This window comes from Pogoniulus pusillus, chromosome 10 (genome assembly GCF_015220805.1).
Source record: "Pogoniulus pusillus isolate bPogPus1 chromosome 10, bPogPus1.pri, whole genome shotgun sequence".
NCBI lineage: Eukaryota > Metazoa > Chordata > Aves > Piciformes > Lybiidae > Pogoniulus > Pogoniulus pusillus.
Window position 1 is genome coordinate 27,923,979 of NC_087273.1, and position 12,900 is coordinate 27,936,878.

Sequence of the window (12,900 nt, forward strand, 5' to 3'; positions counted from 1 at the left end):
CATCCTGGCCTGTATCAGGAACAGTGTGGCCAGTAGGATGGTAACTTTAGACGTTACCCAGACTAGTCTCAGCCGGCTCTGGGAATATAAATGAAGCTATTTATGTACAGCTAGCACAATATACAAGCAGATATTTACAGTATATACAGTTAGAAATAGACAAGGTGAAAGGTAATACAGAAACACAACTCCCCTCCCAGAAACCTGAGTCCCCAGAAGGGGCTCTCAACCACCCCTGCACCTTCCCCCTGCCCCTCTCAACCTTACCCCAGCCCTAAAGAAGAACAGAGGTTCAGCCAAGAGGTTATGAAGCAAAGTGGGTTAGTCCAAGTGGAAGGTAAGGTTAGGGAGATGCAGTTCAGTCAGAAGCCCAAGTGAGTGAAAATGGTGAGAGTGTTATCTAATGTTTTCATTTCTCCTTCAGCAAGACTCAGAGGGGAGTAGACATCACCATTGTTTTCCTTTCACAGCCTATGATCTAGTTCTTCTCACCAAAACATTCTACCCTGCTTCAAACTAGCACAGTCAGCTCTGGCTGGAATGTCTAGAATTGTTATCTGTAATGGAAATGTGGATGCTTTCACCAAAATTCTTACTTGGCAAGAGAATTGTCATGACAGAAACACTTGCTCTAGTGTAACTGTAACAGAATTGCTTGCAACCAAGACCATACTCATGAAGTACTAGAATTGCTTAGATCAATAATGGTTGAGCCTAATTACTGTTGTTCTTTTATCCATTCTTGGAAGAGAAAGTTTGACTTAACTTACATGACTTCTGCTTTCTCCACATTCACTTTTCTAATCTTTATTTCTCCAGTCCTGTGGTTCTCTGCATTTTCTATTTGTACTGTTATTTTCATAGCTTTCTTCCAAGTTCTTTATCCCCCAGCCCTGCGTAGGCATCAACACCTGAATTGTGAAAGTTCCCTTTTGTCTGCAGCCTTTCTGGAACTGACTGCATGGCATAAGGTGCTCAGACACTGACAAAGCAGACAGTTCCACAGGACTCCCAGGATTTAGTGGAACATTTACTTACTACAACTGAGATTGAGCAGCTGCTGTGTTACAAAAGAGCAGGGGCTTCCAGGAGGGTTTGTGTGGGTTGCAGAGAAGGGTTAGTTTGACGTAATCAGCTAGGTAGAGTGCTTTGTTTTATTTGGAGGGAAAGATAGTTTTAGCATAAGAAAGAAAAATTAAGTTGGAAGTTTCTTTATTTCAAGTACAGTTTGCTGAATTTTCATGTATCTTATCTACAGTCTAAAGCACAATAATAAAACTATGTTGACTGTGCTCACTTTGGAATTAGCAACTGCACTTCTAATCTGAAAACTCTCTGTTACAAATCATACTATAGTAATTTCAGCAGGGCAATGTCAGTAATTCATAAGCTATATCTTATAATTCCTGCTGAATGCTTTTAAAAATGCTGATTTCATAGGATCATAGGATGTTAGGGGTTGGAAGGGACCCAAAATGATCAAGTTCAACCCCCCTGCCGGAGCAGGACAATATAATATTAGGAAGAAGTTCTTCACAGAGGGAGTGATTTCCCATTGGAATGGGCTGCCCAGGGAGGTGGTGGAGGCACTGTCCCTGGGGGTCTTCAAGAAAAGACTGGATGAGGCACTTAGTGCCATGGTCTGGTTGATTGGTTAGGGCTGGGTGATAGGTTGGCCTGGATGATCTTGGAGGTCTCTTCCAACCTGGTTGATTCTATGATTCACTTCTATGATTCTATCTAACACAGATCACAGAGGAACACGTCCAGACAGGCCTTGACAGTCTCCAGAGAAGGAGGCTCCACAACCACATGTATCTTAAGAACTTGATACTACTTGGATTAATTTTGTTCTTTGTTTTGTATATAGCTCCTAATAATTTTCAGAGTTAGAGTAAGTTTCTTTTGTCTGGAAGGTTTGAAACTACATATTAACTCATTTCTGATTGTTTTCTTTTGTGGAATACACACAGCCATTATAACACTTACCTGACTGTGAATCTGTTTTTACACTTCAGAAAGTTATGCATCTGAAATTAAACTCTGAAATGGAGAGGCACAACGTAGGGATATATATCTTAACTTCAAGTAATTCTAGTTTTAAATGTACCATGACAGGAGCATTTTTCATAAATCAGGAAACCAAATCCTGCAATATTTTTACTCATTATTTTACATAATACTGAACAGAGTGAGGAAAAGTTTTGAGGACTGACAACAAATCTTTCAGTTTAAACTAATAATCATGCTTTATTCAGACTTGCTTTCCAAATGTTGGCCAATAGCATCTTGGCCTGCATCAGGAACAGTGTGGCCAGTAGGGCAAGGGAGGTTATTCTTCCCCTGTACTCAGCACTGGTCAGGGCCACACCTTGAGTACTGTGTCCAGTTCTGGGCCCCTCAATTCAAGAGAGATGTTGAGGTGCTGGAACATGTCCAGAGAAGGGCAACAAAGCTGGTGAGGGGCCTGGAACACAAACCCTATGAGGAGAGGCTGAGGGAGCTGGGGGTGTTTAGCCTGGAGAAGAGGAGGCTCAGGAGTGACCTCATTGCTGTCTACAACTACCTAAAGGGACATTGTAGCCAGGTGGGGGTTGGTCTCTTCTCCCAGGCAACCAGCAACAGAACAAGGGGACACAGTCTCAAGTTGTGCCGGGGAAAGTATAGGCTGGGTGTTAGGAGGAAGCTCTTGCCAGAGAGAGTGATTGGCATTGGAATGGGCTGCCCAGGGAGGTGGTGGAGTCACTGTCCCTGGAGGTGTTCAAGAAAAGCCTGGATGAGGCACTTGGTGCCATGGTCTAGTTGACTGGCTAGGGCTGGGTGCTAGGTTGGCCTGGATGATCTTGGAGGTCTCTTCCAACCTGGTTGATTCTATGATTCTATTAGTGGTCAAAGAGTGAGGAAATACATTTTGAACCACATGATTTAGATGTGCCTGCAAATAAAAATAGTTTGAGAACGTTTTCTGTTTGGCATCCTGATAATCTACAGTATCTTCCCTTATCTTGCAGGTTCTTGCAACAATGGAACAATTAGAAAAAGTCAGTAGTTTCCAAGAGTTTGTACAAATATTCAGCCAATTTGGAAATGAAATGGTAGAGTTTGCTCATTTAACTGGAGATCGACAAAATGTAAGTATTAATAAAAAGCTGTGACAGGTTTTGCAAGGTAACATTTTCATCTGGTGGATTTGGGTTCTTCTGGGATGATTAACCATCAAAAAGCAATTGCTGATGTCCTGTCTCTGAAACCCAGCTTATCCTTGCTCCACTCAAAGGGCATCTTCTGACTTTAAAGCTCTGCCTCCAAAGCAGCAGTGCATCGTTTGATCTGTGTATCTTCCAGATACTGGCTGCATGCTATTTGACACGTCCTTTGGATTCAGTTGCAATCTTTTGGTTCTGACTTTCTGCCTTCTTACTCTGATAGAGAATTTGTCTGTTGTTACTTCTCCATTTGACAGAAATATTTGATGCTTGCACGTAGTGAAGGGATTTGAAGGCAGAGTAATTTTGAGAGTGAAATGTTTAGGTCCTAATAAAGCTTACTTATCATAGTAGTATCATAGTATCATCAGGGTTGGAAGAGACCTCACAGATCAAAGCTGGTGAGGGGCCTGGAATACAAACCCTATGAGAAGAGGCTGAGGGAGCTGGGGGTGTTTAGCCTGGAGAAGAGGAGGCTCAGGGGTGATCTCATTGCTGTCTACAACTACCTGAAGGGAGGTTGCAGCCAGGTGGGGGTTGGTCTCTTCTGCCAGGCAACGACCAATAGACCACAGTATCACAGTATCATCAGGGTTGGAAGAGACCTCACAGATCATCAAGTCCAACCCTTTACCACAGAGCTCAAGGCTAGACCATGGCACCAAGTGCCACGTCCAACCTTGCCTTGAACAGCCCCAGGGACGGCAACTCCACCACCTCCCCAGGCATATTTTTCCAGGTTTAAGTTCAAACCTTCTTATGTTAGGGTGATGATTTTTTACTTCTTGCATGCAGCTACTTTATTGTAGCCTTTTGTTCATGTAGGAAGCTTTTAGTTGCTACTTATGTGGAAATAAAAGGTTTGCTGAGGCTTAATACTTTGGCTGTGAGCTCTAGTTGCTTCCCCTTAGCAATCAGGGCCTGATGCAGATATGCAGAGTCTGTGATGTTCAGCGAAATTCACAACTCAATTTGTATAAACAATTGGCCAACCTCATGCATCCCCTCCTACTGTTGATATATTCCAAGTCTGTGAAGTACATGCTTACCGTGTAATTAAAAGAGGTACTTGCTGGGAAATGAACTCTATTTATTTTTCCCTGGAATATTCATAGCAGATGTTCCATGGAAAAAGTAAGGTACTTTGCCAGTAAGTGATATTCTTTTCAGCTCTTTTTGGTTCCCAGCGTTAACTGGGCTTTGTCTCAGGCCCCCTTGCCTACTTGACTCTTTTGGAAAGAGTGTTTTGTTAATAGTTTTAAAATAGTGTCAAGGCGTTTTTGATGTACTCAGTGTGCAAACAGCTAAGTAGCATTGCTAGTTTTATTGGGAGGGCACATCCCTCAAAGCATTTTCCCTTAGTGTGATTACAAAAAGTATGCCTTGAACTCTTCAGTGTGGTCAGGTTTACCAGAACATAATGTCAGAATTTCGGAAATGAGCTGGTTTTCTTTTTAGAATGTAATGATTTTGATCTTGCAGATTTTTCTGTAGTTGCACAATAAGATTTTTCAGGTTGCTGCTATGATTTATCCAAGGGTAATTTTGCTAATCCGGGGTAAATTAGAATCACAGAAACATTCTGGTTGGAAAAGGCCCCCAAGATCATCAAGTCCAATTGTTGTCCCTACTCTATAAAGTTCACCCTTAAGCCATACTCTCAAGTACCACATCCAAATAACTTTCAAACACATCCAGAGTTGGTGACTCAAGCACCTCCCTGGGCAGCCCATTCCAGTGCCTGAATTGGGTTCATTCAATCCTGCAAACTGCTTCTTGTCATCTGGTCGCATTCAGTTGCCTGCTTAACGCTCAAATAGCATTTGGTTATCTTTGCGTGTGTTAGTTGTGGCTTTGTAAGCTCTTCCTCTAGTTAGACTTTCCTACGTGCTGAGGGATTGGACACTGGAATGGGCTGCCCGGGGAGGTGGTGGAGTCGCCGTCCCTGGGGCACTTCAAGGCAAGGTTGGACGTGGCACTTGGTGCCATGGTCTAGCCTTGAGCTCTGTGGTAAAGGGTTGGACTTGATGATCTGTGAGGTCTCTTCCAACCCTGATGATACTGTGATACTATACTGTGATTTGTGTCTTGCCTGATTCCTTCCCTTACACCCCAGTCCCAGTTTGGACTCTTTAAATTCTTGCTTTTTGATAAACTTCTCTGGGGCATAGTTCAGTTTTGGAGGTGTGTTCCTCCCCCTGGAGAGTTCTTGCAAAGCGTCTGTACTTTCCACAGAGAAATTACTTAGCCTCTTAAAACTGTAGTACTGGTATGAAGTAAATAAAGCACTCAGGTATACAGGAGATTTATTTCACACTTTCTTCAGTGCACGTACAAAGAAAAGTTGCTGTTCTCTTTCTGCCTCCCTCCCCCATTTCAAAACATATTTTTAGTTAGCTATTATCTTCCTCTCATTTTTCTGCTTTATGAATAATGCTGTATGATAATGATAGCAAGATTAGTGACAGTTTACATAACACATTCTATCTTTGAGATCTTCCTCCTTTGAAATCTGAATTGAATCGAGCCAAGAATAAATGCATAAATTAAAGTCTGTCTGAAAAGCAAGTTCCAGATCATGAGTTACACTGAAAATAGCAATTGTCAGACATAAAGAAGCTTCCTCACAACCTATCCATCTGACAAGAGAATTTCCTTTTTCCAGTCTCACAGGCAGCTAACATTTTAGATACTGTGTAATATTCAGGTCAGTTTTTTTCTTTTGGTGTTTAGGATTTGAAGGATGAGAAGAAAAAGGCCAGAATGGCAGCATCTAGGGCTGTTCTTGAGAAGTGCACCATGATGCTCCTAACTGCTTCCAAGGTGAATATGCACACTCTTTACAGAAGTTGGATAAATCACAGAGTATGGCATCTAGCAGTGTTATAGTTTAGGATTAAGGTACCTGTTGTAAACGAAGTTTTCTAGAGAGTTCAGAGAGTCCAGGGGGATGGACTCTACTGTCAAAGGGTCTGAACAAAATATGTTTGTCTCATTCCATTGGTCTAAGAAAATTCAATATAGTTTGGAGTTCAGAGTGTTATTCCTCTCTGTCTCCTGTTCTCCTCTTTTGCTCCTCTGAACTTTGCTTTACTCCTCTGCACCAATCATTCTGTGGGTTACTGGTAAGAAAAGGGAAATATTACTGTGTTAGCTGGTAACAGCCCCATGGCTGAGTCCAGGGTGGGTACCTGGGCTATTGTGAAGTTGCATGTGTATATGTTTATTACCTTTTATGTTTAGCCTACTTTAGTAAATAGTAATTTCATTTTACTTTCAAATTCTGAGTAAGCATAGTAATTTACCTTTTGGGAGGGTAAATCCCAAATTCTGTGTGATGTAAAACCACCATAAGCAGGATAGCTGTTTCTCTTTTTCATAAATATGTGAGGAGTGAGTGCCAGGAGGATGAAGCCAGCCTGTTCTCGGTGATACCCAGTGACAGGACAAGGGGCAATGGGTGGAAGCTGAGACATAGGAAGTTTCACTTAAACATAAGGCATAATTTTTTCACTGTGAAGGTGCCAGAACACTGAAACAGGCTGCCCAGGGAGGTTGTGGAGTCTCTCTCTGGAGATAATCAAAACCTGCTTGGGTGCGTTCCTGTGTGATCTGGTTGGTATAGGTCATCCTGCTCTGACAGGGGAGCTGGACCAGGTGATCGTTCGAGTTCCCTTCCAGCCCCTGACATTCCACATTCTATGATGATTCTTTCTTAGCCCCATTTTCATGATGAAGAAGGGTGTAAAGGTAAAGAATGAGCAGAGGAAAATCTTTGTTCTGCATAACAGTATGAATTCTACTTCGTACAACCACAGTTGAACAACTTGTTAATCATCTTGCAATATTCTTTAGATGTACCTCAGCATTCCTGTGTGTGCTCTTCCATAATACTTACTTTGCTTTCCTTAAAAAGACTTGTCTGAGGCATCCAGACTGTGAATCTGCTCGTATGAACAAAGATGGAGTGTTTCATCGGATGAGATTAGCTTTGGAACAGGTAATAGAAATCGTAACTGACTCTAGACCAAACGGAGACAATGAAATAGCTCCCATCAGCATATACTCTGGAATCAAAGAATTCAAGGTAAAAATAGAAATGAGCTTTGTTTTCTACAGCCTAATAAAGTATCTCAAAACTAGAACTAGTAAAAATAAACTGTTTATTTGTGTTTGTTTATTGTAAATGATGGAACTGGGTCTTCTCAGCAGTGTTAAATTTATGAATCAATGCATTCAGAATTTTTGAGGTAATGCCTTGACATTGAGTAAGCATAAGTATCAGGATACAGATGAGGCCCTCATTAAAATAGCTGTTGTCAAAGAATTCTTGCTTTGTTACTGGTAGCATTTGTAAAAATGCATACAAAAATATTCATCCAAACAGTTTAAAAGAGCAAACTGTCATTCAAAGGCCATGTTATGAAATGAAATTGTATCTTGTGGCTCAGTTAATTCTCTTCCTGATAAAGGCATTTCTAAATCTCATGCTTGTTTAAGGACAGTTAATAAACAACCACATCTTACTACTTTGGAGTCTTGCCACATTAATACCCATTAAAAAATACTATTTATTTATTTACCTCTCCCCTTGGAAGGTGGTTGGAATTTTTACCAAGTGTTTAATTTGCTAGGTGTTGATTTTTAGAGAAATGCTCAGATGATATGGATGTGGAAAGATGGAACAGAACACACAATTTCTGAGAGTTACTGAACTTGCAAAACTTTTTATTGTCAGCAGTAGAACAGTAATGCATTTGCTGTTACTTCTGATAGGCACTCAGTGATTTGTTGACAGTGTTTCGACATGTAAAAAAACCACCAAAATCCCCAAACCTAAAGTAGAGGTCTTCTATCCAAGCTAATTGTTGAGTTATTTGAAAAGAAGTGAATAATGGAAAAAAAAAGCACCAAGGAAAAATAAATAACATCAAATGATGCACTCTTTCTGCATTTGCATCACAGCTGTATAACCACATTCAGTCTCAAGGAAACAAATTCTCTTCTGTTTCAGAATAAGGTGGAGGGTCTTCGTGAGAATCTTTATTTCCTGTCGAAAGAGAACCTTTCAACAATGCTGGAAGTTATCCTGGAACACACAGAAGACTTCACAGACTCTGCCTATACCAGTCATGAGCACAGAGAACACATTTTGGAGCTGTCTAAACAGGCTAAAATGGAACTAGAGCAGCTGGTTTCAGTGTGGATGCAAGCTGTAAGAGCTTTTTAGCAAAGTAAATCTTTTCACCTCTACTTTGGAAAGACATTTTTAATGCAGTGTTTCTTCCAGTCTAGGAAGAGGGATCTGTGTGTGTTCCTCACGCTGAGATCTGATCAAGGAAACCATAGTTAGTTTTGTGCTTCTGCAGCTTCAGTATGTTCTGTCTTTTCCCTGCCCCAGTGGTATTGATTCTTTGATGGCTAAGCAAGGCTTCTAGTAGTGGTAAAGTTCTTTAATGCAGCTGTAAGTGGAAACAAGAAGGTGAATGGAAGTATCATTGCAGAGCCTTAAATATGTCTTTGGAGTAGCTCGGAGACTTCAGCTGCCTTGATCTTATGGCAGTGACCAAACTGTTTCTTGTCTTCAACAGAATACTGAAAACACTGACTATTGAAAAGGGAAATAATCTTTTAAAAAAAAGAGGGTTTTTTTTTGTCTTATTTGATTTGAAATTTTTGTTTGTCCTTTTTACAAGATATAAATTATGGTAAGTTTTCCTTTTTGGAGAAGAAACAGATTAAGCTTCCCTCTGTCGTTTGTCTTACCTTGTTTGTTGAAGATGAGAGAAGTTAACATGCAAAAGAGGGGGAGGAAAAACAGAGATTTTATCTTTCTGATACTGACTTGCTTTGGGTCTTGTTCCTGGGAAAATGTATAGCACAAAATGTTAACACTCTGAAATATGGCAGATGTGTACTAATACAGGATACTTACTTAGCATATTAAAGCAGTTTTGTTCCTTTTATCCTCTTTGAATCAGATGCTGCAACCAGATGTTCCTAATGCAGTAGTGCAGTTTGAAGAGCATATAAATCTTATTGGTAGTGTAGACTGTTGTTATTACAAAGAAGACACAGCTAAAATAATTAATTGCATAGAATCTCATGGCTATTGGGAACTAAAACTGTGTTTGGCTTGGTGGTTAGCCCTGGTAGGCAGCTATGTGAGCACGGCTCAGCACACCCTTGTGTTATCAACATTGTTTTTATCACAGATTCAAACCAGCACTGTAGCAGATACTATGAAAAAAACCAATTCTGCCCCAGGCAAAACAAGTACACTTGAGTATTTCTAGCCTCTGTTACTTGTAGAAAATGATTGCCTCTAAATAACATAGATGCTACATTTTGAGTGATAGAAATGAGAGCCTGATACAAGACTCTGCATATATGTGATCTGTGAAAATGCTTGGGTGTGTATGTGCGTGCTCGTGCATTAAGCAGTGACTGAAGACTCAGTAAGCAGATAGATAGCAGTTCACTCAGGTGGCTTTTTAATTTCAAATCATCAGTGTCATTGGAGGGTGACTATTCTTAATAAAAGTATCACAGTATCATCAAGGTTGGAAGAGACCTCACAGATCATCAAGTCCAACCCTTTACCACAGAGCTCAAGGCTAGACCATGGCACCAAGTGCCACGTCCAACCTTGCCTTGAACAGCTCCAGGGACGGCGACTCCACCACCTCCCCGGGCAGCCCATTCCAGTGTCCAATGACTCTCTCAGTGAAGAACTTTCTCCTCACCTCCAGCCTAAATCTCCCCTGGTGTAGCTTGAGGCTGTGTCCTCTCGTTCTGGCGCTGGCCACCTGAGAGAAGAGAGCAACCTCCTCCTGGCCACAACCACCCCTTCAGGTAGTTGTAGACAGCAATAAGGTCTCCCCTGAGCCTCCTCCAGGCTAAACAATCCCAGCTCCCTCAGCCTCTCCTCGTAGGGCTGTGCTCAAGACCTCTCACCAGCCTCGTCGCCCTTCTCTGGACATGCTCAAGCATCTCAATGTCCCTCCTAAACTGGGGGGCCCAGAACTGAACACAGCACTCAAGGTGTGGTCTAAGCAGTGCAGAGTACAGGGGCAGAATGACCTCCCTGCTCCTGCTGACCACACCATTCCTGATGCAGGCCAGGATGCCACTGGCTCTCTTGGCCACCTGGGCACACTGCTGGCTCATGTTCAGGCGGGTATCAATCAGCACCCCTGGATCCCTCTCTGTCTGGCTGCTCTCCAGCCACTCCGACCCCAGCCTGTATCTCTGCATGGGGTTGTTGTGGCCAAAGTGCAGCACCCTGCACTTGGAGCTATTGAATGCCATCCCCTTGGACTCTGCCCATCTGTGCAGGCGGTCAAGGTCCTGCTGCAGAGATAGCCAATTCCTTGACTTTCTTAAAAAAAAGGGAGAGAAAACAAATGCACATAGGAGCAAAAATGTGCACATTAAGCAAAAAGAAATATAAATGACATGCTAGTTGAGTGCAAAGCATTCTTTGTGTTAAAAGAAATATTGCAGTGTTACACTTGGCAGTTTGCTTAAAGGAAGGCATTAAATTTGAGACTACATCTTGAGTACTGCATTCAGTTTTGGACTCCCCAGTTTAAGAGGGGCAGGGATCTGCTGGAGAGAGTCCAGCAGAGGATGATGATGATTAGGGGACTGGAACATTGCCTAATGAGGAGGGGCTGACGGACCTGGGGCTTTTTAGTCTGGAGAAGAGAAGACTGAGAGGGGATTTAGTAAATGTCTATAAATATCTGAGGGCTGGGGGTCAGGAGGGGGGAGACAGGCTCTGCTTACTTGCTTCCTGGGATAGGACAAGGAGCAATGGATGTAAGCTACAGCACAGGAGGTTCCACCTCAACACAAGGGGGAACTTCTTTACTGGAAGGGTCACAGAGCACTGGAACAGGCTTGCCGGAGAGGCTGTGGTATCTGCTCTGAAGACTTTCAAGGCCTGTCTGGATGCATTTCTCTCTGACCTGAGCTAGATTGCCTGGTCCTGCTGTGACAGGGAGGTTGGACTTGATCTCTGTGGGTCCCTTCCAACCGCTGACATCCTGTGATCCTGTGACACTTACCTTTGAGACTGAAGAGATAAGAATACTTGAGAAAATTACCTTACTGACTTCAGTGTTGAGGTCTTTTTCCCCTTGGAATAAAATGGAGGATATGCCTGTTGGTACCTGCCTGTATGTCTATGTTAATTTAGACTGAGAGGTTAATTTCTTTGTGTGCCTATGACCATGTTAACAGTCCCACCTAGGATAATTCTTTCCACTTATTTCAGAGGAGAATGCAAAATCACTGTTTCCTAACTCTTTTCCCAGGGTACATCTCTTGACATTTGGATTGTTCCATAGATAGGCACTATTAGCTGGAGCTCTGTCTTGAAGCTATCTCAGCGACTCTACTCATTTAAATTAGGCAATGACCTAAAGCCTTGCAAAGATTATTTAAGTAACTGGAGGTTTTTTGTAATTAAATATAGAACATTCTCTATAATATTTTAGGTACCTTTTTTTTTTTTAAAGAGATGCTTATGTTTTATAAAATAATGATTAAAAAAATTCCTTAAACTGGTGCTTTACTGCAAGATGTTTAGAGAGAGGATTTTTGGGAGTTGTAAAGAATCATAGAATCAACCAGGTTGGAAGAGACCTCCAAGATCATCCAGGCCAACCTAGCACACAGCCTTATCCAGTCAACTAGACCATGGCACCAAGTGCCTCATCCAGTCTTTTCTTGAACACCTCCAGGGACGGTGCCTCCACCACCTCCTTGGGCAGCCCATTCCAATGCCAATCACTCTCTCTGCCAACAACTTCCTCCTAACATCCAGCCTATACTTCCCCCAGCACAACTTGAGACTGTGTCCCCTTGTTCTATTGCTGGTTGCCTGGGAGAAAAGACCAACCCCCACCTGGCTACAACCTCCCTTCTGGTAGTTGTAGACAGCAATGAGGTCACCCCTGAGCCTCCTCTTCTCCAGGCTAAACAGGCCCAGCTCCCTCAGCCTCTCCTCATAGGGTTTGTGTTCCAGGCCCCTCACCAGCCTCGTTGCCCTTCTCTGGACACGTTCCAGCACCTCAGCATCTCTCTTGAATTGAGCTTAAGAAAACTCTTTTCCTGGAAAAAAAAAAAAAAAAAAAACAAACCCAGGGAAGATAGAAGTAAATTCCTGTTTAGCAGAAGCAGTCAGTTTGTTTGCATCATTATTTTTGGATTTGTTTTGGGGATAGATGTTTCTGTAAAAGAATTGTTCAAGTAGAATCTACACAAGATGTGCCAATTAACATTAAATCTAGAGGGGGAAAAAAGGCTACTTTCTAAAGTGACTCGAAGTAGTGACACCTGAAGGGACATTGTAGCCAGGTGGGGGGTGGCCTCTTCTCCCAGGCAACCAGCAATAGAACAAGGGGACACAGCCTCAAGTTGTGCTGGGGAAAGTAGGCTGGATGTTAGGAGGAAGTTCTTCACAGAGAGAGTGATTGGCATTGGAATGGGCTGCCCAGGGAGGTGATGGAGAACACCTGGAGGTGCTCAAGAAAAGCCTGGCTGAGGCACTTAGTGCCATGGTGTAGTTGACTGGCTAGGGCTGGGTGCTAGGTTGGCCTGGATGATCTTGGAGGTCTCTTCCAACCTGGTCGATTCTGTGATTCTATGAAGGCAGGATTTGTCAAGGTCTTTGTGTAGTGTTTTG

The 12,900-nt window shown here is 42.4% G+C and overlaps 1 protein-coding gene across 1 annotated transcript in view; it reads left to right on the forward strand.

The window, feature by feature from the left end:
• Positions 1 to 12,900, forward strand: part of CTNNAL1 (catenin alpha like 1) — a 64,999-nt gene that overhangs the window by 29,476 nt on the left and 22,623 nt on the right. Inside the window, exons 4-7 of the mRNA XM_064150060.1 lie at positions 3,012 to 3,131; positions 5,940 to 6,029; positions 7,123 to 7,293; positions 8,221 to 8,421. Coding sequence (XP_064006130.1) covers positions 3,012 to 3,131; positions 5,940 to 6,029; positions 7,123 to 7,293; positions 8,221 to 8,421 — 582 coding nt within the window. The remainder of the gene's footprint in view (positions 1 to 3,011; positions 3,132 to 5,939; positions 6,030 to 7,122; positions 7,294 to 8,220; positions 8,422 to 12,900) is intronic.